This window comes from Girardinichthys multiradiatus, chromosome 14 (genome assembly GCF_021462225.1).
Source record: "Girardinichthys multiradiatus isolate DD_20200921_A chromosome 14, DD_fGirMul_XY1, whole genome shotgun sequence".
NCBI lineage: Eukaryota > Metazoa > Chordata > Actinopteri > Cyprinodontiformes > Goodeidae > Girardinichthys > Girardinichthys multiradiatus.
In genome coordinates, this window is record NC_061807.1 from 4,032,514 (window position 1) to 4,060,377 (window position 27,864).

Here is a 27,864-nt window from a genome sequence, read left to right on the forward strand (position 1 = left end):
TCTTTAATTAGTTCATCTAAACTGACTGAAACAGTCTCTGCTTTGTTATGTTTGTTATGTAGACAGTCTGTAGTGGAGGTTCTTGTAAAAATGGCGCCCTGGGAAACAGTCTAACTGTTCTCACCAGTAAACACAGGAAGCAACCTACCCATCGGTCAAAGCAACAGACAGAAACATATTGTTTGATGTGGTGCTTTTGAACCCTCTCCACCCCTTTCTATTGCTGCCCTGGGCATCTGCCCAGATGGCCCCTATAAAAAACCAACAGTGGGCCCCTTTAGAGTTGAATCCATGGGCAGGACCAATCACACAGCTAATCGAGCCTTTAAAATGTCTGGTCCTCGGTAAATCTAAAGAGGAGAGGAGAGACTGGGGGGTAAATAATAGAGATTTCTAAAAGAAACACATTTCCAGAGAACATGTCCTGCTTTGAATCAATGTCGTCTCTGGATATAAGTGGTATGCTTTTGTTGTTCAGTAACACATTCATACATGCACTGTGGAGGTCTGAGTAGTTTTTGTCCTGGTACAGAGTAGCTTATGTTCCTCCATCAGCGGGTAAAAGGAAAGAAGACTTTGATGCGTGTTAAAAACGCCAGGCAGTAAAACACAGACCACTGCGACATCCGGCCAGCTGAATGTTGAATGAGAATTAAAGGAACGTCAGGAAGAGAGGAGCTGAAAAGAGACGTTTAGAGGAGAACAAAAGCAAATGTGCTAAGAGGACACACTGAGTTGTTTCAGACGCTGACAGAAAGCTTGTTTCCATGTTTTATAACGTTGACCTTCATGGCACTAATGTTAATAACTACAGCATAAAAACTTTCATTCACTGACACATAATTAGTCCTCGGTGTTTTCAAAGCAACATGTCAGGGTTTAACATCTGTGCTGTGGTCCTCATATGACCGGGCTGACAGACCCGAGTCAGAGAGCATCAGAGCTGCAGCTGTCTCACAGGCAACGTGGGGATGGTGTGAACAGACTGTAGATACCCTGACAGGTGAGTTCAGGTGTTCCAGTCACTATCCTGAGGACAGGTGTGCCGAAGTCAGCCGCTCGACATGCAGACTGGGTCTAAAGCTGTTTGTGAACGAATGAGTCACTCTCAGGAGCTCAATGAAGTCCAGCCATGGCACAGGTTTCCTCGCAACTAAATATTCAACAAACTGTGGGTGGTTTCTATTACAAAGTGAAAGGAATTGGGACAGACAGTAACTCAGCCACAAAATGGCTGACTTCATGGTGACTCTATGGTATGGGGCTGATTTCCAGGAGCTTGGCTTGGTTCTGTCCGAAGGAACTTTTAATGCTTCGACATCTTGGACAATTTCATGCTTTCAACTCTGTTAGAGTTTGGTTGGGGTCCCTTCCTGTTACATGGCTGTTAACAGAGACCTGCATCCAACCAAAATAATGGAAAGTTAAGTGGATGGAAAAACTGTGTAGAAAAAGGTACAAAAGACAGAGTGAGAACCACAACCTTAAGACCAGAACGTGAAGAAAAGTGCACCAGAAAAATGTACTTTTAGATAATATTCCAGTTTACTGAGAAGGTTTCAACATTGTTTGTATACTGTCAGATGATCAGGAAACAGCCTGATAAAACCATGATTTCCCCGGAGCTGGAACAACCAGGTGTCTGATACGCATCTTTCTACTAATGAAACGATTTACATCCCATCTCTGCTCTGCATGTCGACCACGTTAAATATAAATCAAATCTTCTGGGAGTTCAATGTGTCTTTGTCACTTAGTATAAGTAAAAGGTAACTTCAGATTTAATTTGTCATTTACATAATATAAAAAACCTAAATGACCAAAAAGATAAAAACGAAATACTTTTATCTAATTACAGCCATCAAAAATGTGCAGATTAAATTCTACATTTATATGTTTATTTCCATGCAAAGAAAAATGAAGAGGTAAATGTCAAGGTCAACTTTATTTTACATCACATTTAACACAGCATGGCTGCCAGACACGAAGCTAAGTAGCAGTGGAGCGACCCCTCAGGTGGAGGTGTTGAAATATTCAGTTAAAAGCCAGCAGTCAACAGATGAGTTTGGTTTAAACAACTGAGAGTTTCATTGTCTGACATTAAAGACAAACGTGTCGGTTCTGGCCAAACGTCTCGGTTCTGGCCGGACCACAGAGATCAATCGCTTCAACATTGATACACTAAACAACTCATTTCCTTTGCACAGACTTTTCACGCTTCACAGCTGCGCTCCTGATTGATGGTTTCCCTTTTTTCACCGTTTCATTTCTCTGCTTGGGTTCCGATTGTTCTGATATTTAAACCGATTTGATGTCAGATGAAAAACGGCAGATATTTGATGAAGGTCATTCAGTGCGCCAGGAGACGGGAGCGGGGTTTGACCCTACGACCTGAAGCAGCAGATTCAAAATGCTTGTTTAGCTGCAGATTAAAACTCTAAATAATTTCCAACCTCAACAGAACAAAGTGAAACAAACTGCGACTGAACTTCAGTACAAGAAACAAACGGAAGTGAAATATGTTAGAAAACATGAATATTGACTGCATTTGTCAGGAAATTAGAAACGTTTTCCGAGCTGCTCAGAATAAACAGATCAATAAACACAAACAATAAAAGTGCAGCTCTGATATAAACAGATCAATAAACCACTTTCAGAGTCAAACAGAAACATTTTCTCCTGGAAGCTCGTCTGTTTGCTCTGAATAAAACCTGTTTAAGGCTCGTACAGATGGTCCTCTCGTCTTCCTCGCTCTCCACCTCTGATGAAGAAAATGCTCCTCATCATCACCTCCTCTCATTAATGTCAGTTATTACTCCTTCCTCCTTATTTATTACTGAAAATATTGAAAGTGTCTCCGTCACAAATGAAGAAACGTCCTGAAATCTGGCGGTAAACAAACTGATCACCAAATCACTCTAAGCTCTGTACGGAAAGCCATTTAGACAATAGTCTGAAACATACAGAAAAATGACTTGAAATAAATTCTGAAGTAAATACAAACATAATCATACGGCAGCAAAGGTAAATAAAGGTGCCTTTATTTTATTTTTTCATTTCAGGAGACTTTTATTCCATAAAGTCAAACTAATTTGTTGGAATTATTATTATAAAACTTATGTTGGAAAAAAGATTATCTTGAAAAACCTTAAGTTTAACTCCTGAAACAATTAACAGGTACGAAATGAAATTCTCCTAAAACTAAATTAATATCAAATTTAAATTTCTTGAAATAAATAAATAAATATGTGAAATTAGCTGAAGTAAATGGAAATGAAATTTAAATTTAAAGTTCGTGGAAATGGATTTTAGAAAAAAGGTTTAAAGTAAATTATCTTGTTACATAAAATTCCCATTGATAAACTAAATCAGAAATATTAAATGTTTGTCTCTAAACATAAATAAACCGGAACTTTAGGCATAAAAGTCACCTAAAATAAACAAATGTGAAAAATGTCAAATATTATATAAATAATGTACTTTCAAAATAAAAGTATTTAGGAAAAAGTATAAACTTTGAAAGTGAAAGGGCCCAAGGAAAAAAGTCAAGGTAATATAGAAATAAAAGTCACTAAAACATAAATCTAAAATTTCAAAATAAAACACTCCTTCAAAAAAAACTAATGAAACTTAAAACATTAAAATAAAAGTATTTTAAAATAAATAAACATAAAATGTAAGAATAAAAGGAAACTGGTCCAAATGTGGTTTGATAAACTAAATAAATAAATTATTAACTCTATATTATGCATCACCTCAATTATATGTTCATATTTACTTATTAGTGTAATTCAGACTTAATTTCACAGCCATGTTATTTTTATTCTTCTTATTAATTCATTATTAGTGACTAAAACAGCTTTTCCGGTGCTTTTCCTGAATGTTTCGATGGAATTGTCTTTTGGAAAGCTGTAGCCATGTCCGCTAATCTGAGGACAGGTTATTCCCATCATAGGTCTGCAGGGAAAAAAAGCGTTGGTGCCCTAAACGGATTTAAAGGTCTTTTTCCTGTTTGAGGTCAGTCTGACATTTAAAGTTTACTATATGAGGTCAGCATGGAGAGAGTGATTTACTTTAGGAAAAAATCAGCTCATTTTAAGCCTTTTTACTGAACAACTGAAGCCTTGAAAACCCTAAAAACGTTTGGTTTTGCTTTGAAGCCGAAGAAAGAAGCGGCTCGCTCAGATTCGGCAGCTACAAACAGAGGAGCGCCATCTGATTTTGGCTCTCGAGAGAGAAAACAGCTGCTTTATTATCCCTCCACCTCTGCTCCATTTGAACCATGACCTTAATGCAGTAACATTAAGGCTGTAACTTAAACAGGCAAGCAGCTCTGTAGGCAGGAGGTCACATCACAGTAAGGTTGTGAGGTCGGGGCAATCTGGACTCTATGAGGGGGAATGATGAGGCGACGAGGACAGAAAGACGGGAAGACGAGAGGACCTTCTGACAACAGTCAGTAAAATCTGTTGCATTAACTCAGTTCATCAGAGGCGACAGCAGCTCACTGGAAACCCTCCATCCCTCCTTCTTCTCTAACAGAGACAACATCAGCAAACACATGAAGACTCTTTCTGCCTCTTCCTCCTTCCAGGCACTTCACTCTCTGGATGACAAAGATCTTCCTGCAATGAGATCAATTAGAGATTGAATAAGGATTCAGAAATGACCTGGAAATAAAACAATGTAAACACGTGTAAGAAGGTTTCCATGAATAACAGAGCAGTGATGGACAAACCTGCATCCAGTCTGGTTGCTTCCATAGGATAAAGGAGGAAGAGTAGCAGCACACTGCTGCTGATCAGACCCAAGAGATTACCTGATCATCATCATCCTCTATAGAAGCACAGCAGTTTTCCGCTCTGCTGCGGTGTGTGTTAACACAATGCCAAGAAGGAAAGTCATCAGCTGGGAACAGTTTAAGGACGGCTCTCTTCATGCTGCACCTCCTTTAACTAAAACATCATCTTCAATTATTTCTGAACCGCTTTCTGGAGAACATCCTACCAACTCAGAGTTGGTAACCAGTTAAGCTGTCGTGCTCTCAGATTATTAGCTCAGCCTCTGACAGGAAACAACAGAACAGCAGAGCTCCTGGTTTTGGGTCTAGAACCAGTTGCTCCTCACCTCTGAGAGTCTGACATGTGTTTTGATCCCTGTTATACCAAGTGGTTTTAATGTTCTACCAGTTTTACTGTGTTTTCATCCACTGTCTCTTTTCTAAGTTTGACCAGAACTTATTTTTCTCTTGACCTTAAAAGTTATCAGCGCGCAACAAAAGTTTTTTTTCTAAACTAAATCTGAGCAAATGCAGTTATTAAAATGGTTTTATTATTCAAAAAAATCTTCTTCCCAACAGGAAACGAATAAAATCTGTTCAGGGCCTGAAGGGAAAGAAGAAGCAGTAACTATGAGCCTGATTCTGTGTTGGTTTCTGTAATGCTCCTTTCTGCCACAAGAGGCACTGCAGCGACCCACCCGTCCTGACTGCTGCCCCAAGAAGAGACGGGGATGTCCCCATTTAATGTTTGTTTGACTCTAGCAAGACAGAAAAACAATCTTACTTTTCGCGTTTTTTTTTTTTACCCGTGGATATATTTTAAGAACATGACAAAAACATTTAGGGTAGATCAAAGACCTTGTTCCTGAATAACTCACTTCCTGTGGTGCATTTCCTCAGGTTAGCGTGTAAATCTGTCTCACCGTCAGTAGAAAGGAGACTGGGAGTTAATGTAGAGCCGCTGTGCTTGGGACGCAGTGGGGGAGAAGGTGGAGAGAGACGGCAGGGGGGAGAGGGGTGGTGGTGGTGGCGGTGGAGGAGATGGTGCGGGGAGGCAGGGGGTGAAGGTCTGGCCCCCGCACCTCAGGAGGCCGGGACTGCAGTCGGAGGGCGACATGGTGAGCGGAGGTGAGAGACTGCTGGACAAATCATAGGGAGCTCCAGGCAGGATGGATGAATCTGGAAGGAGAGAGGGAGGCAGGTTTGGTAGCTATGGAGACTAGACTGAAAGTTCTAGATAGAACCGGATCGTGTTGGTCGGGTTAGTTATTATAGTATCTTCACTAGTTATTGGCACAGAACGCTACATTTAAAATCAGGTAGTTAATTTTGAGTTATTTTAATCAACACAGATGTTGGATAGATCTCTGATCTCTGGTCTGATTTTAACATAATGTTTGTTACAGCTGTTTACTGGGGAGCGAGACTAGGTGGAGTAAAAGCTAACGGAGTCCCACAGAGCTCTGTGCTCAGGCCTGTTTATTTTACGTATTAAAGACCACGATAAACTATCACACTCAATGTGACAAATAAAGATCTTTTAGTTATCAGGCTCCTCTCCTGTGGAACCAGCTCCATGAGGCAGACACCCTGTCTACTAGGTCAGACTATCACAGGACAACCCATTTATTGAGACCATTTAAACTACCATGAATATTTTTAGACTGTGGGAGGAACCCACATCCACAGGGAGAACAAACAAGCTGCCTGCAGGAACGCCCTGGCCTGGGTCTGAGCAGCATTGCTACCAGCTGTGCAGTTATTCATTACTTGCATTTATCGCAGTTATTATCGCTCTATTTTCTCTCTGAGTTTCTTCCTCCTCAGACCCGTACCTTGGCTGGTGCTTCCCTGGACAGAACCAGGAACAAAGCTGTCTTTGCCAATAGGAGGCCCGCTCACATCGACTCATTTTTTTAGATAAATGACCTTTTATTAATCAGCAACGGATGATCAACTGGTTCTAATTATACTATATTATAATTAGGACTGATCTGAATATATGACTAGATAGTACTGGATGGTGTCCGATAAAAAGGAACTGCTGCTGCAGCTAGTCGCTCTGTTTGCTTACAGTAACCCCCCATGGAGGGTGCGTTTCCATGCTAGTGTCTGTTGTGAACTGGAGCTGTATACGTTTAACAGAAGTTGTATTTTTGCTAAATGAGAGCTTAAAAGGTCACGTTTCTACATGTTTAAATGAACCCGTTTTTAGCCATGCAGCAGCAGATTCATTTTGGGTCACAGTTGGTTGACAAGAGATTCTACTTCTGCAGCAGGAAGATGAAGATCGATGAAGAAATCAAGCAGAGATGAAGAAGGAAAACAAGGACACGTAGTAGTTGGTGTAAGCTCTATCAGAACCAGATATTCAGCGTCTGTGGAGCAAACTGATGCAGTATAAGAGAGTTTGATTGAAAGCAGTCTCCAGAGGATGAACCTCCAGCAGCTCAAGCTCTCTTCGTGTTCCTCCTCACACTTGTGTCCAAAACAGAAAAAGCAGCTTATAATTGAGCTGGTTCTGGCTGCTGGATTCTGCTTCAGAATGTGTGGACCTGAGTGAGATGCCTCACTTCTCTAAACCTTCTGGCCCTGAGCAACTCCCTCTCGCTCTGACCTATTTCACCACTTTGTCTCTTTTTCCATTTCATTCTGATGTCGGGACCTCCGTGAGTCAATCACCATGGATTCTGGATTAATGCTCCAGTCCAGCTACTTTATTTTTAGAAAAAAATGTCAAATCTAGGAAATGTGATGAAAGTTGATCGGTTAGATGTTCGAGAATCCCACATTTCATGCGTGTTGAGTTAGAAAAGGTTCCCATCAGGCTGGTTTCAGACTGAGGTTGGTGAGAAATATCCAAGGTTTCTTTATGCAGAAAGTGTCAAACCAGCCGTGTCATTAAACCAGTCAAAAGAGAGTTAGAAGGTTCCTGCAGAACACATCTGACCAGGAGTAAAGGGACAGTCTGGTGTGTCATAGGTGCCATTATGTGAACACCAACGTCTGCAACTAAACTCAGCATCTAATTCACAAAGCAAATGGCACTAATGATGTGAGAAAAAAACACAAGCAGCAGGGGGTGATTTTAATTGTGGTGTAAAAGCAGCATGTTAAACCACCAGTTAAACCAGTTAATAAACATGCTGGTAGTAGTGTGATGGTGGGGGGCTGCTTTGCTGCTTCAGGACCAGGTTGACCTGCTACCAAAAACTCTTGACGCACGTCCAGCAAGCAGTTTGTGACATTTTTGACAAACTCATTGGGGTTTTGCAGGACAATGATCTAAAGCACACCAGCAAGTCCACCACTAGATGGCGCAAGAAACCATCTGAGATTAAATCTGACAGATGAACTAGGCCACTGGTATTTTCAGAAAATGTTTGATGGTAGTTGCTGCTGCCAAGCAATTATTATTTAGGGGGCGATTACTTTTTATTATTTATGAGATTTGTTCCCTTGATAAATGGAATCATCATTAGAAAATGTTATTTTGTATTTAGTCAGGTTTTCTTCAGTCTGAATGTTGCCTCCAACAGAAACAGAAGAGAAACGGTGATGTTCTGATGTAGCCTGAATGGTTAAGGAACCAAACGTGAACGTCTCTGAAGAATCAGAAGATGTTCTCCAGGTGAGAATCATAAATAAGTGTTGAATATTTATGATGAACCAGCTTCGACTGGCAGCGTTTTCCTCTGCTGAAGTTTAAATCTGAGTCAGAGCTTCCACCTCATTTCCACCAGAGCTGAGTGTGTCGTTCCTGCAGCCAGGCTCTGAGAGACGCTGGCAGTCGCAGCTTCGGCTGGCTCCTGTTCACACTCTGACAGATGCTGACAGCGCCCGTCTGAGCCGCCAAACACCGTCGCCCTCTGTCATCTCTGCTCTCCAGACAATCAAGGTGCTGCTCTTTAAACCAAGTTTATCCTTCAGGGTTCAGGTGATCTGCTGTTTCACCGGGGGGGCTCCTAGGATCCTGAACCTGGTCCGAGCTCTGCCGAAGGGACAAAACATGGACGTAAACAGATGACGACGGCGAGGCTGAACGTCTGCAGACACAGAGCGGCTCCGAGCTGCAGCCGTGAGTGAGTGTGTTTTAAAATGTGCTGCAGATTATTATCACCTCATCAGGAATGTCATTAAAACTAAGAAGGTCAGTGTTTATGACGCTGCACAGCATAAAACATGGAGCCAGCTCTGCGATCGCAGAGATATGACAGAGACGACGCCATGTGCATATTTCTGAGGTTGTCCATGAGGCGCCTCTCTGACCTTTCAACAAACTGGAAACACTGGTGGATGGAGAGGAGCCAGCAGGCAGCAAAACGTTCAGCAACGATCCAGGAAACATTATTGGAAATAACAGATTTTCTGACCCCATCACTGCAGGCTTCACCCAAACCTCCAACTAAACAAGAGTTTTTATAAAACCAGCAACAATATATTAAAAACAGGAAGAACAGAATGAAGTTATTTCATTATCAATTAAAAGATTCATGCAGTTTTAACTAATTACGCCACATTTATTTATGGATTTAAGAGAAAAGTAGAGGTCCAAAGATCAGGCTGATACAGTAGCTTCCAAAAGTATTCACACCGCTTATATTTATTTCCACATCTCGTCACTATCAGGGTATTTTAGTTTCAGATTGACACAACGTAGTGCATAAATGTGAAGTGGAAGGAACACATTTTTTCCAATAAAAATCTGAAAAGTGTGGTGTGCTTTTGTAATCAGCTCCTCGGGGTCAATACCCGACATTTTCAGCCATTCGTCTTTAGAGAGCAGGTCAGGTTCAGTCAGAATGGATGGAGAACATCTGGGAACAACATTTTACATGTCTTGCCACAGATTCCCAGATGGATTTAGGTCTAGACTTTGACTGGGCCATTTTACCACAAGAATATAATTTGATCTAAATCATTCTCTTGTAGCTTTGGCTCTATGTTTAGGGTTGCTGTCCTGCTGGAAGGAGAACCTCCAGCCACATCTGACCAGAGCACCTTCTTCTACATGTTTTCTGTGTCCCTACATGTCCTGAGGTAAACTGCAAGAAGGTCGAGCTGTGTATCTCTGTAGCTCCTCCAGAGCTCCCATGAGCTCTTCCTCTCGCTAACAAACCTCTGGGGCCTTCATAGAACAGCTAAATTCATACTGAGATCAAATGAAACAGAGGTGGACTCTTTTTAAATATATATATATATATATATTAATGTATGTATAGACGTGGTGAATGTTTCTGCTTCGGTAGAGAAATGTTCCTGGCCTCACAATAAAATATCTACCAGTAATATAAGTTTACATGTTTCTTCTCTGAGCTCCGTCCATATTTCCAGCAACCCCACCGCTGCTGCAGCCAGTCGCTCTGTTTCCTTACAGTAACCCCCCCCCCATGGAGGGTGTGTTTCCATGCGAGTGTCTGACTACAGGCTGAAAGGGTTTCTGCTGCCGACTGCTTGAGTGTATGAGTGTGTTGTTACCCAGGTTCCACAGCGTGGTCTGAGCTGCCAGCTCCTTGGCATCGTCCAGCAGCACACACAGCTTATCAGGGAGGTAGGTGGCTCGTGTGGATGGCAACACCACCTACATGAACACACACACAGTAATGAAGAACATAGACTCTGGCCTCCTGATGGAAAAGATTCAGTTCTGATGGTTGCTGTTATTTTCAGAGCCCTTGGTCATCAGACCGGTGGTTCTGTTTCAACCTGGTTGGTTCGCTGATGTAAACATGAGGTGGTGTTGTCGTTTATTTCTTTACTGAAAGGTTGTAAAGGTTCCTCAGGGCACTGTGAGCAGTCGGAGGCAGGGTGAAGGGTATATATATATAACAACTCCTCACTCTGGGATCTTGTTTCAAAGCAGCTGAACTCAAAACTACTTTATTTAAGATTCAGCTAATTTATTGTGAGTCTAATAAACAAGAATGAACCACACTGAGTGCTGACAGACTGAATCTTGACAGACAACGATAAAAGGTCAGTAAGTGTGTTGGGTTTTAAGACCTTGTAGATCAGTAGCAGCTTCCCGTCCTGTCCAGGGGTGGAGTACAGGTGGTACTCGGGCGGAGACCAGCAGTTCTTGTGGCAGTAGTACTCCAGCAGACTGACGGCCGACCCGATCTGACTCTGCTTCAGGGCGAGCAGGCTGATGGGGGTCAGGGGGGTGCAGGGGAGCAGAGGGAGCATGCACCGGCCCGAGTCCTCTGAGGCAGAAAAGGCAACCATGAGATTTCTCCAGATGAGAGTGAGCGGTCTGCTGCACTCAGGCTCCTCCCACATACATGTTGCATTAAACGGCTATTTGAAATGAGTGGGTGTGTTTTAATGTCCGCTGGACCAACAGAACCCAGAGCTTAGTTAAGCCGATGCTGGTTCTGAAGGTATGATGACTTTAAGTAACGACACCACACTATCAGAGAATCACCATTTATTACACAAGCATTTAAAATGTCCTACACAGCTGTGGGACACTGTGTCGGACACAGCTGACTGACAGCTGTGTCCACCTAAGATCTGTTCTTTATAATCATCTGTGTTTTATATACAGACAGCTGTAAATAACCTTTTAATGTTTTATTTTTCTGGTAAAATGCTCCTGCAGCTGGAGTGAACCGGACTCTTCGCTGTAAGAATTGCTCTTTTGATCCAATTTGAATAAATAACTGAATCTGACTGCATTGCTCAATGATTAGGATTAATTGGAATGTATGAACCTGACTTTTGTGAAGAGCCTTGAGACGACACGTGTTGTGAATTGGCGCAATATAAATAAAACTGAATTGAATTCTTTAAAAAGAACCAAACGGTACAAAAATACCTTGAAGCCACAGTGATGGCCTCCTACAGCAGTTCTTCATTCGACTCATTTCTGGACTGCGATTACTTACTGTAACGAATAAACAGAAGGAAGGTTGTTTGCTGTTCTGACAAGTCTATGATCCATGGAGCTTTACTCTACCAGAATGAAGGAGTAACATCTGCCTGTTTAATGTGAGCATATGTCGAAGCTATAGGTCACGGTTGGAGAAAAGCTTCTGTTGCATCTGATTAACGACCCTCCTCTCATTCCTGCTTATCAACATTTATGGTTTTAGAGATTCTCAGCATCTGGAGCTCCTTGCAGGTGCACCTGAGCTCTGTGACTGACTTCATCTTTAGAGGTTTACATCTGAACCACTCTGAGGACCACTGAGTTCATCATTATCCAGTCTGGCCGGCAGCAACTCTCTCAGTCTCTCCTGAACAAACAGAACCAGACAACATGTCTGACCACTGCTGGCTGTTAGGACTGACTTTGATTTCTAAAACAGACCCGTTTACTGCAACTGTTCATTAGCAACGGCCTCCATTGCTCCTGGTTCCATGTAGATGAATGCAGCTCTCTTTGCTTCGGTTTCATTTAGGAAACTAATTAGTGTTCAAGAGTTTGTTTGAGGAAAGCTTTGAAGTAATTTGGATAAAAACGTTCCTGTTAAACAAACGTGTTCCTCTGAGGTTCCTCCCTGTGGAGGAGCAACATCACCGTTGAGGGTTCATCTGTGGGACAGCAGAAGGGGAACAGTTGATGTTCTCGACGGCCTCTAACAGTCCTTGTTTATAGCTGATTGAGCAACTGTTCCTGTCCTTCCTGCCCTGACGACCTTCTCGCAGGCAGCCATGTTGCTTGTTTATGTTTGGCTTCATGAGTTGTGGAGCGCCGTGAGCGCGGTAAGAAAACTGTCTGCCTGGGAACATTTAAAGCTTCAAGCTGAGGTCTTCTAACACCCGTCTGCTGGATCTCAGCTTCACTTCCTGTTTTAACTGCGTTTAAATTAAATAGAAATAAGCTAAACGAACGTTTGATGACATCCACTCTGGGCTGATTTAGCATCACACTGGTGGTGCTAAATCTGGCTTTTATGTAGATTTGATTTCTGCTGCCACTCTGACTCATAACTGGTCAAATGTTTTGGTCTATTTGAACAACGTTAGTTTGATGACTTTCTGTGTTTCTGTTAAATAAATCCGTTTTTTTCCCAACTCTATGTTGTGGTTTAAACATCTACAATCAACCAACCCACGGACCGAAACACCAACTGTTAGAGCGTCTGCAGCTCATTCCTGAGGCTCAGTGGGACTGAGTGACACATGGACGTTTTATCGGCAGGAATAAAAGCTCTGGAACGGTTCAGTGGAGTCTGGAGGGAGCTGGATGTTTGTGTCCTGGATCTAAACTGAGTTTCCTGGACTGGACTTTAGAGTCAGGACGCAACCATTTGCTCCCCTAGAGTTCCTGATTCGTTTCGTTTTATTCAACCTTGAGTTGCTGAGTTTCACTTTTAAAGACCTGCAGATGAGATTCAATGAGAAGAAAGGAGCTTCATCCTTTTCTTGGTCACGCGTCACTATTTGATCTCTCCTTCCTGCTGTATGTGGTATAAACACATCCTCCTATTTCCAGGAATAATCTGCAGGCGTAGCTTGGCCTCATCGCTGGATTAATATTAAGAGTTTATCAGCACATGGGAGAGGCTGTTCTTTGTGACCTTTACCCTGAGAACCACAGATGCAGCCCGCATCGTAAGACAGAGGTGGTGTTTGAGTTCTCAGCGCATCCAGGAGAAGGTTTTACGTAAGAGAAGCAACAGCGAGCACGACTCGGCTTCTCAGGAGAGGAAACATCCGCTGTCTGGGTGGTTAGGCTGAAATCAAGTCTTCAGGTTTATTATTCTGTAAGAGGCCTTCTGACTCCTCAGTACCAACAAGGCGAGAAACTGATCTGGATTCAGTGGACATTTCTTCATCACAGCCGACATGTTTATGCAGCCAAAGGCAACATCTCTCCTCGTCTGTTTTTATCTGAGATAAAAGCAGCTTTCATTACAAGCGAGGCCGTAAAATAAAGAGCTTTAAAAGATGTTGGTAAAGAACGTTGAATCATTGAAGATCATTTCCAGAAAGTTGGAGGGACAAGAACCAGACCCGAACCGTGTCCTGGTCAGGATGTTCAGGAACCACCGAGGTGAGACCCTGCAGTGAACAGGAGACAGCTGGGACACCAGTGGAGCCAGTTAACCAGCAGAATGGACCAGGACAAGGCCAACTAAGAAAGAAGCTTCTTGTAGCTTCTCACGTGGACAAGCAACGTCTGACGGTCAGATGAGACACTGAAACACACTCCACTGACGAGGAGTGTGTTTGAAGAAGCTTAATAAAACTGTCAACCAGGGTGGTGGCAGTATGATGCTGTGGGACATACAGGTCGACTGCACAAAATGACAGTAATAAAAAGAAGCAGGTATCTTAAAAGTCTTCAACTTTGCCTCAAATGAAGCAGTCCATGGAATAAATGTGGTGTTCCAACAGGACAAAGACCTTCAGACCAAGCAGGAACACCTCAGATTCCTGGAATGCTCCTCCCAAAGCCCCAACCTCATGGCTGGAAGGCCAGCTCTGTCCAGAACATTGGTCAAACATCCAGCCAGAACTATAGACAAGCTTGGTGCTACCCACACCAAGCTTGTGGTGGAGGTCAACATCTCACCACAACTGGGTGACCTCTCTTCTTTTGTTGTGAGAAGATGTGAACCCGTTTCTGCGTGGTTCTGTAGAGTAAAGGAAGAAGGTAGAGCAACGTAGTAGAACGATTAAAACAAAGCAGGCAGCACCAACATCTTGAGTTGTTTAAAAAATCTAAAACATTTTCAAAATGTTTCCCAGAAACAGAAGCTGGGCCGGTTCTGCTTCCAGATTCTAGGACCCTGGTGCTGTTACTGGGTGGGCTTGTGACCCGTAACCCGGGTTCTGTTCCTCTGATGTGGTTCTCTGTGGCTCTGAAAGCAACGGATCATGTGTCTTCTTTGGATCATCTCGTTTTTCCAGCGTGTGGAAACTGGTTCTTCTGGAGCTCTTTGCATGATGGAGGATGGCAGAGTGGAGAGTCCAGAAGGTTCTTTACATGCATGAACGATCTGCTCTAACAGATTCTACTTTCACCATTGAATATAAATGGCATCCTCACCTCCACTGTCATAATGGGGGTTTCCAAGGCGAGTCTGCAGGGGCGTGGCTCTGAGCAAGGACCGTCCTTCGCTAGCACCTCCCATGGCTGTGTTTCCCAGGTAACCCCTGGGGTTGTACCTCCTCCCAGCGGCGCTCCCGTCTTTGATCCCAGCTGGTTTGGCCAGAGTCACCTCTACGATGGCGCCGTCGATCTGCGCGCCGTTCATGAGGCTCATGGCGGCGATGGCATCGTGGCGGCTGCGGTAGTGGATGAAGGCGTAGTCGGTGAGCTTCTTGACCCGCTCCACGGAGCCGGGCTTGAATCTGGAGAATTCCCGATGAAGAGTCTCCTCAGCAGTGTCCATCATCAGATTACGCACCTGAAGCAGGAGAGCAAACAGTCAGGTGTGAACATGTTTCAGAACGTCAGAAGCCATGAAGCGTTCAGAGCTCTACTGGATCTGTTCATCTGAAGCTCATCAGTCCCTGTGTGTGAGTTCTGCTCTGTAACACCGTCTGTGTGTGAATGAACCTCGCTGTATGGAGAGGTCTTCACCCTGCGGAGCTGCTCACCTCTAAGTGTTTTCCACTTGAAGTTTTATCTGAAGACCGCTTCAAACAGCAGAAACTGTGGGGAGTCGTTTCAGTCTTTATCTTCTCTGCTTCTTCTACCTTCGCTGCATTAAACACAGCTCTGATGGGAACTTTCAATATGCTCCCCGTGGGCCTGAATGTAATTTGAGATTTTTAATACCTGGAATATTCTTTGCTCCAGGATAGAAAGGTCAAAATGGTTTTATGTTGGGTTTTCTCTAACCCCTACAGGTTCTGAATTACACATACAGGCTCAACTATAGACATACACCCCAAGTAGCACTAAGTGAAATGTTCCTTAGCAAGTTTCATCTCCTTCACAGGCCTCTGGTAGTCGCCAGCAGGCTTCTGCATGCTCACCGCTCAATACTGGAACAAACGTTGGCAGAAACGTCATTATAATGCACCAATAGCAACAAAGCAGCCCCACAGCACGATGCTGCCACCACCATACCTGTCAATAGGAACGGTGTTGTTAGTTTTGAAAGCCCCACCGTGACTCCTCCGAATATACTTGCTCATTGTGGACACCTCAACGTGTTGTAGACTTCCACAGGTGATTTCAAACTAAGGTGCAGTCACAGTGGCGTATGTATACCACTAACGCCTGTCGATGCATTTACCACACGTACCAAGGATCTTTTTCAAAACAAGAGTCTCTAATTAAAACAAAAACACAAATTTACTGATTCCAGACTTGAGCCTCGGTGGTTCCTCTGATGTTCCTGAACATCCAAAGCAATTTCATCTCATCAGGGGATCTTCTTCCAGAACTTCCCAGCGGTGACACATCTGAACAACTTGCATTTATTTACAACAGTTTGAACTGATATTCCCGGTGTTTTGTACAGTTCTCCCTAGAACTCCTTGGTCCTGGTCAGGCCAGTCAGCGTTGTCAAACAACTCATTCTTCTGAGGCACAGAGAAACATTCGGCGGCAGTGAATCCTGATCATTAAACAGAAGCTTATTATGAGACTTATTATGATATTCAGGTGAATGCATCTATACGATCACCATATTTAAGCCTTTATGTGTGACTGAGCCTCTGTGTGGATCAGAAAAAATCAAAAATAAACTCAACTTGTTTCTAAAAACCATTTCAGTGGTTTGTTGTATCATCATTCCACCCTGACCAGAAGAACAGCTCAGATAAATTAGAACAAGCTGCAAATTAATGTGACATTCATGTTGATGACGAGTGTCTCAGCACAGCCAGATGTATCATGGGAAGATCATGGCTTCAGACCTTCAGGCGTGTTTTTGTGCATCCAGGTGAAGAATTAATAACTGTGATGTGACATTTTCCATCCGTGTTGCAGCAGGACATGGAGCTTTGTTCAACATTGTTTGTTTTTGCTCTCAAGTTAAAATATTAAAAACTGAAGATGTCAACTTGCTCCCAAGAAGTCTCGCTTGTCCTGATTGGTCCGATATAATTAAGCCCCGCCCACTACAAACAATAAATTAGATGTGAAGTTTAAGTCCACATCTGACTGCTGAATGAGTTATCTCTGGTCTTATTGATTTACAACCCAGTATATAAAATAAATAGAAGAGTAATGCTGGACTCCTGAACGGTACCTGTCCCCCACTGTGGCAAACCTCAAATGTTATCCATGTGGTCTCCCACAGACGTCCACAGACGCCCACAGACGCCCACAGACGTCCACAGACGCCCACAGACGCCCACAGACGCCCACAGACGTCCACAGACGCCCACAGACGCCCACAGACGTCCAGACGTCCACAGACGTCCACAGACGCCCACAGACACCCACAGACGTCCACAGACGTCCACAGACGCCCACAGACATCCACAGACGTCCAGACGCCCACAGACGTCCACAGACGTCCAGACGCCCACAGACGTCCACAGACGCCCACAGACGCCCACAGACGTCCACAGACGCCCACAGACGCCCACAGACGTCCACAGACGTCCAGACGTCCACAGACGTCCACAGACGTCCACAGACGCCCACAGACGTCCACAGACGTCCACAGACGCCCACAGACGCCCACAGACGTCCACAGACGCCCACAGACGCCCACAGACGTCCACAGACGCCCACAGACGTCCACAGACGCCCACAGACGTCCAGACGTCCACAGACGTCCACAGACACCCACAGACACCCACAGACGTCCACAGACGTCCACAGACGCCCACAGACATCCACAGACGTCCAGACGCCCACAGACGTCCACAGACGTCCAGACGCCCACAGACGTCCACAGACGCCCACAGACGCCCACAGACGTCCACAGACGCCCACAGACGCCCACAGACGTCCACAGACGCCCGCAGACGTCCAGACGTCCACAGACGTCCACAGACGTCCACAGACGTCCACAGACGCCCACAGACGTCCACAGACGTCCAGACGCCCACAGACGCCCACAGACGTCCACAGACGCCCACAGACGTCCACAGACGCCCACAGACGCCCACAGACGTCCAGACGCCCACAGACGCCCACAGACGTCCCTTTTAATGTGTTGTTGACAAGCTTCAGTCCCTGAGTCTTTCAGCTGAGCTGTGTTTCGGCTGCAAAGTGCAGCTGAAGATGAATGAGGGAGGAAGAACTGTGAGTGTGTGTGTGTGTGTGTGAGTGTGTGTGTGTGTGTGTGTGTGTGTGTGTGTGTGTGTGTGAGTGTGTGTGTGTCATAAGATGTTATAAACAGAAATCATTTTCTAATTCAACACCGGGGCGTTCGTGTATGATTTAAGTGTTTGTCGGGTCAGGGTGATGAAATGCACATGCTTCCTCACTACGATGACGACCTCTGGGTTCAGAGGTCAGCAGAGATCTAACTGAATCTCTTATTCACCGCTGCTTGTCGAGCAGCAGGCTGGATGTTCTGTCCACATCCTACAGAGCTGCATGTGCATTACATCTCCCCTCATTCATCTTATGCGTGAAATCTGCTGGAAACTTTCAAGAAAAGACTCACCGGCCACTTTATTAGGTACGTCTGTTCACTCGCTAACAATCAGCCAATCACGTCTAGACGTGGTGAAGACTTGCTGAAGCCCAAACTGAGCATCAGACTCAGACAGAAATGAGATCTGAGTGATTTTGAACCTATGATTGTTGGTGAAAACTGCACCGATATGAAAGTTTGGGCCGATAACTGATATTTACTGACATAATATATTCGCTACCGTCTCAACACCGTGAAAAAAACGACCACACAGCTGACATCACTTCTCTGCTTCAGTTAAATACCCACAATCCTGTGCTGCACCACTGTCACATGACCCAACAGACACCATGGCCACCCCATAACACACACAAACGGTCCCAGGGGGCAAACAAACATCGGTTTCTATAATCGGCCCGGTTTTCTTGTCGGACCGATACCAATAGGGTAGATATATGTTGCATCTCTAGTTAAAACCAACAGAAACGGCTTGTTTTGAAACTATGAGTCACTTCATCGTCATTCTGCTGTCCGGCGCTTTGTGACTTTACTTACTGGCCTGAGTGGTTGAGATCCTGCTGATCTTCTGGGATTTTAACAGAGCAGTCAGGAAGAGTCAGTGGGAGAGGTGTGGACTGTTGTGAAATTATAGAAAAGCTACAGAAGTTGGAACAAGGTATGCTAGTTCACAAACACGTAGAACCTTAAAGGAGAAGACAAGCGTGTCCATCCCTTTATCACCAGAATGTGCCTATCTGCTGAGGGCTACCTCCAGGTGGAGCCTGAACCATGAACTTCATCTCAAACTGCTTTCTTCATCATGACGGTGACTTCACTGAGCTCTGAAGGCCTCTAGAAGGTCACTAGATCTCAGCCCAGTAAAGCACCTTGGGGATGTGGTGGGAGACTCTCCTCATGCAGGTGCAGCAGCTGTGTGATGCTCTCAGGTCCATCTGGACCAGAATCTCAGGAGAATGTTTCTGACACTTTATTCAAGTCATGCCACATGGAATCAGGACCGTTCTAAAGGCTGAAGGGGATCCAACCTGGCATGGTGTGCCTAATAAAGTGGCCGGTGAGAGCAGGCTCTTTTATGACTGATCTCTACACCGTCAGCTTATTAACTTCCTCTAAGTTTAAAATTTGCTTTATGTCAATAACAAAAGTGCCAAGAAAATGTCAACCCAGCAGAACCAGGAGCGGAAACAGAATCTGAACGACAGGAAGAAAAAGGGAAAACAGAAAGTGGGTCAAAGCAGAGGAAGGAAAGGAACCGTGAGAGACCTTCCTAGTCAAGCTGTAAATCATCTTCAGCTGAGTGAACTCTAGGAATGAAAGACAGAATCTTTTCCTTTCCGGTCCAGGAAGCAGGAAGCACCGACTTCCCTCTCTAAACTCCTGCCTAAGCGAAGCTGCAGAGGTGGAGCGGCTTCACTGTGAGGTCGGAGTTCAGATCGGATCTCCGCCTTCCAGAGAAGAAGCCTCCACAGTAATTGGTCCCCAGGAGGCAGAGCAGCTCCTGTGAAGTTCCTCTCTGCTGCTTTGCTCTCGCACATCTTTGATCTGCAGGAGGCTGCTGAATATTTCAGAGCCTTCGTCAGAAAACACCGACCTCCACCTGCAGAGCGGCGCTGTGGAGGTCCGCAGCTGAACTTTGGACTTGGAACGATGTGGGTTTAAACCGTGCGTTCTGATGGGTGTGAGACGGCTGCTGGCGTACGTACGTAGAGAACTCGGACGCGCTGCATCACCCCCTCGTCCACGTCCTTCTCTGGCTCGGCCCAGTCCACCTGGATGGAGTGACCCCACAGCTGGAAGGTTCCTGCCAGGCAGCATCACAACAGGTTGAAAAGCAGAACCACAGACTGAACGTCACAACAGAACCACAAGAAGCTGCTCTGGTGTCTCTTAATGACATAAAGATCATCTTCAACAACTCAGCTTTAACTTAAATAATGAATTAACTCTTTTCCAGAATGACACCAAAATAAATCAGTTGTTCTGAGCTTCTGGACGGTTCAGTCAGGCTGTTAACATCCATTTTCAAGTCCTGCCTCAGGTTCTTATTGGATACAGGTCTGGACTTTGACTAGGCCGTTCTAACCCATGAAGATGTTTTGATCTAAACCATCCCATAGTAGCTTTGGCTGTACGTTGCCTGCTGCTACAGATCCATCTGTGGAGGGTTCCCAGTCCAGATGTTTGGAGAAACCACAAACATCTCATACCAACCATCAAGCACGGTGGTGGGCGGATCACTGGGACCAGAGGCACTTTCCAGTCATTAAGTGCTGGGCGGCTGAAGCTTAGCCCAACCTCTGAGCGGTAAAACCTGGGACCTAACAGCAGGGGGTGCTGTTTGCTTTGACACTGAATGTAAATACAGACGTCATCTAAAGCTCTGGATTACATCACATAGAAGCTGTCAGATTTAAAGTATTGATGTAAACTAAAGACAACATCAGGGTTGTGTGTTTATTCATTCTCTACGGCGCTGATTTTATGACTCTGATTTATGGATATTTCCTGTTCGTTTCCTCAAACAGAACTTATGCTGCGCTGCATTCAATAAAACCAGAAATCTCATGACTAATTGGAAAAAAATCCAAAGCATAAACAACTAGAAGTTGTTGTTGAAGAGGATCAGGAACATCAGGTTTCCTCTAAGCTCAGACTGACACTAAACTCTATGACTCACTTTCTTCAGCATATGTTCTTACAAAGCTCTGCCTCCCTCTGCTGGACACAGACAGGAACTGACTGAAGCATTTTACCGGGTATGAGCGTCCTCCGGGCCATGGCTGCAGCTTTGTGGGACTCGTACTCGACGAAGGCGAAGCCTCGGTTTCGGCTCTTATCCACGGTGCCTGGGTACACGATAACATCCACCACGCCGTCGGTCACCTGGAAGCACAAACACACAGAAGCACAGCCATCTTTATGCTGCTTCAGGAGAAAAGCTGCTCCTGAACCTCAGCCTGACCAACATCCCTCATCAGATCCTCTGTGTGTTAATCAGACCAAATGTTAGATCTCTGAGCGTCTCTAACAAGCTGCTGTCACGTTAAATCCAGACACACATGACAGCAGCTCCTCTGGGATCAGCTCACATCAGGGAGGCAGGGAAAGAAAAGACAGCTTCTGCACTCCGGCTGGATCCTGGTGGCTCCTTGGAAGGAAGCAGCAGAAGATAAACGCTCCAGAAAAAGGCCTGTCAGCAGTTCAGGTCCCTGGACACGAGTAACAAATGTCTGATTGGCTGATCAAGCTGTTTCTCTGAACCCACGTTGACTTCCAGGGTACTAGATGTTCTCCAGTGAGGGTCCCTGGATACCACAGAGAAAACTCTCCATGGAGACCGCAGTTTCTGGTTGGTTGTTTCATTTGGTTCAAGAGTAAACTACTCCGACCCGACGGTTCTAATTAAACATGATTAAAACTGATTATTTACTCCTGGGTCTTCTTTCCTGATAGCTACAAAATAAAAGTCCCAGTTTCATGTTTCCCATCCAACAGAATGTGTCGTGGTGCCGGTTCTGGATGAACGCCAGCATGTGAAGTGAAGCTGGTGGAGCGATGCGGACACGCCCACACGGCTGCTGGTTCATCAGGGATCCTAGAAGGACAAGCTGAATTTAAAGGGACGGTTTGCTTCCACTGCTGTCATTTTCTAGCAGAGGAAATGGTTTTTACTTGGAGTTTAGAGTAAATCAGTAAATGGAAGGAAAGTTTAGTCCTTTTAAAACAAAGAAATCAGCTGCTTGATGGACCTGAATGGTTTTCAGATCACTGAATGCTCAGGCTCAGCTACATTCAGCAGCAGTGAGGTGTTTAAAGATGAACTCATTTAGGTTTTAGTTGATTCAGGTTAAAACGGCAGGAAGTTGACCTCCAGCAGATAACAGGAAGCTGATAAAGGTTACTAAGTAGCATTAAATCTTTGCTGATCTCATACACTTACAGGAAGCTGACCCACAAACGTTCACTGTTCTTGCAGCCGGGTTATTGTAAACAGAACCAGATCTGCAGGTTCTTACTGGGAAACTGTTTCTGAGGCTGACTGGAGGTAAACTGGTTGGAATTTAATCATCCTGCTAAAGACCTGAATCATTTCCAGAAGACTTTGAGGCGCTGAGCTTCTGATACCAGTTAAAAGCTCTGGGAGGAACTCTGACGTCTTCATTCCTCTACTTTGTGACACAACAGAAGAGTTTCTGAAGACCTTCAGGTTAGAGACAGAAAAAAGTTGGACTGACTTGGACCATCACTGTGGCTCATCAGAGGATCCTTCCACCATTGGAGAGCTGAGACTGGATCCCTGAGGAACATCCTCAGCCGGACCTCATCTTTCCAACAGGTTCTACCTATTCTGAGCTGCTGTAGGACTCATCACTCACCTTCTTCATCTCCTCCATGATCTCCTCCTTCTTCTTGTCTTTGGGGATGCAGCCAATGAAGAGGCGGCAGTTGTCCAGACTCACGCAGACCCCAATGAACTTCCCGGGTCGTACCTCGCAGTTGTCCAGCATCTGGATTGCTCTCTGGGCTGCTTCTCTGGACCAGTATGGAAGCAAATTGTTACCATATTTCAAATGAAAAAGCATTTCCAGAAATACTTTTTCATTTTAAGAATGCGGCTGCATTATTTGACCCATAAATAAAATTAGTAATCAATCATCCTATTTGCATTTTCTTCTTCACGACTGCACATTTTATGCCATAATCAAAAAGAAAACTAAGCAGACATTACTTTTTCGTTTTCGTGGTCTGCCCACAAAGTTCTGCCCAGAACTCGAAAACGAAAAAGCATTCAGAGCTGCAGGCGCAGAAGAGTGACGTCAGCAGCCGCCCTTCCTCAGCTCCCTGCTGACCGAGCTACCCACCTTGTTCGGTAGGGGGCGCTGTGCACATCTGCATTGCATTACATTGCAAAATTGATTGAATTGCAGCAGGACCGAGCTCAATTTGTGGCGGTGGCAGAACTGGTTCTGGTAGCAGGCTGTGGCAGCCTTATGGCCCGGGACATCAAGCGTGTTTTTAAGCATTTATTTATAATTTTCTGTGAGTGACGATTCAGAATAGCCGCTCGTGCTCTATAATAAACCGGCTGTTTGTGCAAGAAATCTTCGTCATCCTTTCAACACGTCACACAAACACATAGTGCTATTTATTTTCCATGTCAAGTAAATACAATCACCTTCTGTTATGGGTCTAAAGCTGTTTATCAAATAATAATCAATAATGAAATCATTATGTAAAGGTAACAGGCTATAACAACAATGACATCTAGTTTGCCGATAATCAGCATCAGCTTCCACAAAAACAGCGGCAACCGCATTGGCAAGTTTTTACGGCCGGTCTGCCACCTTCTGGCATCCTCGTGGAATCCCGTGCCACCCTGCAGCAGACTGTGGTAGTTCCGGTGGTAGTTGATAAGGTGATTGTATTTACTTGACATGGAAAATAAATAGCACTATGTGTTTGTGTGACGTGTTGAAAGGATGACGATTTATTGCACAAACAGCCGGTTTATTATAGAGCGTGAGCGGCTATTCTGAATCGTCACTCACAGAAAATTATAAATAAATGCTTAAAAACACGCTGGATGTCCCGGGCCATAAGGCTGCCACAGCCTGCTACCAGAACCAGTTCTGCCACTGCCACAAATTGAGCTCGGTCCTGCTGCAATTCAATCAATTTCTCAGCATGTTTGCAATGTAATGCACTGCAGACGTGCACAGCGCCCCCTACTGAACAAGATGGGTAGCTCGGTCAGCAGGGAGCTGAGGAAGAGCGGCTGCTGACGTCACTCTTCTGCGCCCGCAGCTCTGAATGCTTTTTTGTTTTCGAGTTCTGGGCAGTACTTTACGGGCAGACCACGAAAACGAAAAAGTAATGTCTGCTTAGTTTTCTTTTTGATTATGAGATAAAATGTTCAGTCATGAAGAAGAAAATTAAAATAGGATGATTGATTATTAATTTTATTTATGGGTCAAATAATGCAGCCGCATTCTTAAAATGAAAAAGTATTTCTGGAAATGCTTTTTCATTTGAAATATGGTAACGATTTGCTTTTCTGGACCAGAACCAGCAACATCGTTGATTAACGATGTTCAAACAGAAGCGAAGTCGCTGAATGTTGTGTGATGAACTTTACTTGTTGGTGTACATGACGAAGGCGTAGCCGCGGTTCTCTCCGCTGAACTCCATCATCAGCCGGAACTCGTAGATCTTCCCGACCTTCTCGAACAGCGGCACCAGCTCGTCTTCGAACATGTCTCGGGGAATCTTCCCCACAAAGACCTCGCAGCCCCGCGGTGGTGCCGGACCTTCCCAACCTGAACCACAGAAACCAACAGAACAGAGATCAGACAGCTGCAGGCTCCTGATGCTGTTGATTCCAGAACCGTTTGGGTCGAATTCCAAATCTCCTAAAAGAACAAAGCTTTGTAAAACTATTCATACCCCATTAACATTTTGTCACATTGCATTGTATTGGTTTTCCAGCCTCTGCCAGGTTTTCCAGGATCATCCTGTGTCTAGCTCCGTCCATCTTCCCATCAACTTTGAGCAACTGCCCTCTCCCCGCTGAAGAAAACCACAGCATGATGCTGCCACCCCCGTGTTTAACAGCTAAATGAAGTTCTCCAAACACAGTGTTCTTCATGAAGGTTAAAAAGTTACATTTTGGTTTCATCTGATGGAAAATCCTGTATCATAGACCTTCCTCTTCACCGCTGTGCATCACTTTGTTCTGGTCTATCAAATCAAATCTCAATAAAACATAATGAAGTTTGTGATTGTAACGTGACAAACGTTGAGGCTCTGGAGACGGTTATGTCTTGTTTAACTCAAATGTCAAACTGCTCTGTGACTTCATTTAGTTTTAATCAGTTGTTTCTGTGGACTCTGGTGTACCTGGCGGAGGTCCGCCATACTTCCTCTGCCCGTTCTCCTGCACCATGTTGTATCCCGTCTTCTCCATCAGAGCTAGCAGAGCCATCTCCTTCGCACACGACACTCTGAAGTCATCCTTGAAGTCCACGTCCCCGGAGTGTCCATCTAGGTCCTCGTCGGACGACCTGTCGCCATCTGTCCAATAAAAAGCTCCACAGTTAGCCATCTGTAACCCCCCAGATCACGTGATGCAGGACATCTTAACATTCATTTTAAATTTGACAAGGTCTAAATCAGTACAAGAACATCACATGAGGGATGATTGAGTTGAATGATGTCTCCTCATGACAATAAACTTTTATAAAGATGAAAACACTTTTTACACTGCATTTATACTGAAGTATAACTCAGAAACTATAGTTTAACTTGTCTTGCTGAAACTGACCTAGATCATATACATAATTGTAAACAGGCATTAAATCACTCACTAAATCATTCATTTTTAAGTTTTTATTACCATTAAACACACTTACAGCATTATTTGCTTTAAATTAGCATGTTAAACAGCTAAAACTGACACATACAGCCATTAAAACTAAAGCTAACCATGCTAGCAGCTCCCCAAAAGAAAACATGTGACGTTCCGAAAAACTTAGTTTGTTAAACGACTTAAATTATTTTCAAAAACTTTGACAAACTACTTAAAGTAAACTCTTACCGCCTCTGTGCTGAAGCATTTCCTCTCTGACTAAATTATTCGTCCTCTTCGCAGTAATAAAACAGTCAGGATAGAAAAGAGCTGCGGTCTTCAGTCAAAACGTCGCCGGGAAAAAAAAAGAAGCGTTGCCTGGCAACGATTAGGGCGGTTCAGAGCCGCGACGCTCTGACTGACGTAAACCTGCTTCATTCTCAGCCAATCAGAGATGTGCTTCTCAGAGTGGAATGATTTTATTTCATTTTATTTCATTTTATTTCATTTTATTTTATTTGCTCAAGTCAATTTAAGTCAAATTAGCTAATAAAAAAAAGTTTACTAATTTTGCATGAGTAATTTTATTTCATTTTATTTTATTTCATTTCATTTAATCAGGTTCAACCAGTTAAAGATCTTATGTGGATTGTGGGATCCAGTAGGGGTTTGAACAAAATGAAATAAGTAAATACTAAAATGAATTCAATTCAATACAAAAAATACTTTATTAATCCCAAAGGGAAATTAAATGTTGTTGTAGCTCATATTTTACAGGTTTCTTCAAGTCCCTGGTTCTGATGCTGCTTCCCCAGCAGATGATGGCAGAAGAGATCAGACTCTCCACAACAGACTTATAGAAGATATGCAGCATCTTGCTGCAAACACCAAAGGACCTAAGCTTCCTCAAGAAGTACAGTCTGCTCTGTCCCTTCTTGTAGACGGCTTCACAGTTGCATCTCCACTCTAGTCTGTTGTCCAGGTGAACACCGAGGTATTTATACTCCTCCACCACCTCCACTTCTTCTCCCATGATGGAAATAGTTTTTGACTTATTCCTGTTTCTCTTAAAATCTACAATCATCTCCTTTGTTTTAGTCACGTTCAAAATGAGATGATTGTTTCCACACCATGACACAAAGCGGTCCACCACCTTCCTGTACTCATCTTCTTGTCCATCTCTGATCCACCCCACGACTGCAGAATCATCCGAGTATTTCTGCAGATGACAGGAGTCTGTCTTGTACTGGAAGTCTGAGGTGTACAGAGTGAAAAGTAATGGTGAGAGTACAGTCCCCTGTGGTGCTCCTGTACTGCTGACTACCTGGTTAGACTCACAACCCTTCAGTCTCACAAACTGTGGTCTGTTTGTCAGGTAGTCTTTGATCCAGGAGATTGTTGAGGCCTCCACCTGAGTCTTCTGGAGTTTCTGACAAAGCAAATCAGGTTGGATTGTATTAAATGCACTGGAGAAATCAAAGAACATGATCCTCACAGTGCTGCTGGCTTTGTCCAGATGACAGTGGGTTTGTTGAAGCAGGTGTGTGATGGCATCTTCAACTCCAACTCCACAGCGAGAAGCAAACTGAAGGAGGTCCTGATGGTTTACTGTTTGCTTACTCAGGTGGGCCAACAGGAGTCTCTCTAAGACCTTCATGATGTGAGATGTCAGGGCAACAGGTCTATAGTCATTGAGGACTGATGGGTGAGTTTTCTTTGGTACCGGAACAAGACAGGAGGTCTTCCACAACACCGGAACCTTCTTCTGGGCCAGGCTAAGGTTGAAGAGGTGCTGCAGAATCCCACAGAGCTGCTCTGCACAGGCCTTCAGGACTCTAGGGCTGACATGATCTGGACCAGCAGCCTTATTCTGATTCAGTCTCTCCAGTTGCATCTTCCCCTGACTTCTTGAGACACACAGGTGGAAGCGGCAAGCAAAGGAAGCATCAGCATCTTCTGATATGGTTGAAGGCAAATATGTAGAAGCAGAAGAGTCCATGTCTGAGGTGGAAGATAAAACATTTGAGGTTTGACAGAAAAGCTGTGGGTCAAAGGAGGGTGGAGGTTCTGTTTGGCTGTGAGCAGGAGAGGAGGATGTTGAGCTTGTTTCTGAACTGGACCTGTTGAAGAACGTGTTCAGTTCATTGGTTTTGTCCAGACCTCCATCGGTCTGATCTTCCTTCTGCTTGAAGCCTGTGATCTTCTTCATCCTGACC

The 27,864-nt window shown here is 44.4% G+C and overlaps 1 protein-coding gene across 3 annotated transcripts; it reads right to left on the bottom strand.

Moving 5' to 3' along the window:
• Positions 1–1,926: 1,926 nt before the first annotated feature.
• On the bottom strand, positions 1,927–26,034 carry rbm46 (RNA binding motif protein 46). 3 transcript variants are annotated; one of them, XR_007041263.1, is made up of 12 exons: positions 25,898–26,034; positions 25,201–25,374; positions 24,440–24,620; positions 22,680–22,836; positions 21,057–21,186; positions 20,007–20,104; positions 14,781–15,141; positions 10,784–10,983; positions 10,259–10,361; positions 5,659–5,959; positions 4,739–5,538; positions 1,927–4,625 (listed from the first exon to the last, which is right to left on the bottom strand). XR_007041263.1 is itself a non-coding variant. In XM_047385167.1 (11 exons), the coding sequence occupies exons 1-10, from the start codon at positions 25,914–25,916 to the stop codon at positions 5,706–5,708; spliced, it is 1,677 nt and encodes a 558-aa protein (XP_047241123.1). In that variant the 5' UTR covers positions 25,917–26,034; the 3' UTR covers positions 1,927–4,625; positions 5,704–5,705. The 3 variants fall into 3 exon arrangements, 2 of the variants coding, with proteins under 2 accessions (XP_047241123.1, XP_047241124.1); XM_047385167.1 differs by lacking the exon at positions 4,739–5,538 and having other exon boundaries at positions 5,704–5,959; XM_047385168.1 differs by lacking the exon at positions 4,739–5,538.
• Positions 26,035–27,864: the final 1,830 nt, after the last annotated feature.

What these genes read in the sequence shown, in the direction of transcription:
- rbm46 (XM_047385167.1), bottom strand. An exon ending in CCGGAGGACGCTCATACCCG is followed by an intron (nt 20,105 to 21,056) that starts GTAAAATGCTTC and finishes GCTGCCTGGCAG; the next exon opens with GAACCTTCCAGCTGTGGGGT. An exon ending in AGCTGCTACTGATCTACAAG is followed by an intron (nt 10,362 to 10,783) that starts GTCTTAAAACCC and finishes GTGTTCATGTAG; the next exon opens with GTGGTGTTGCCATCCACACG.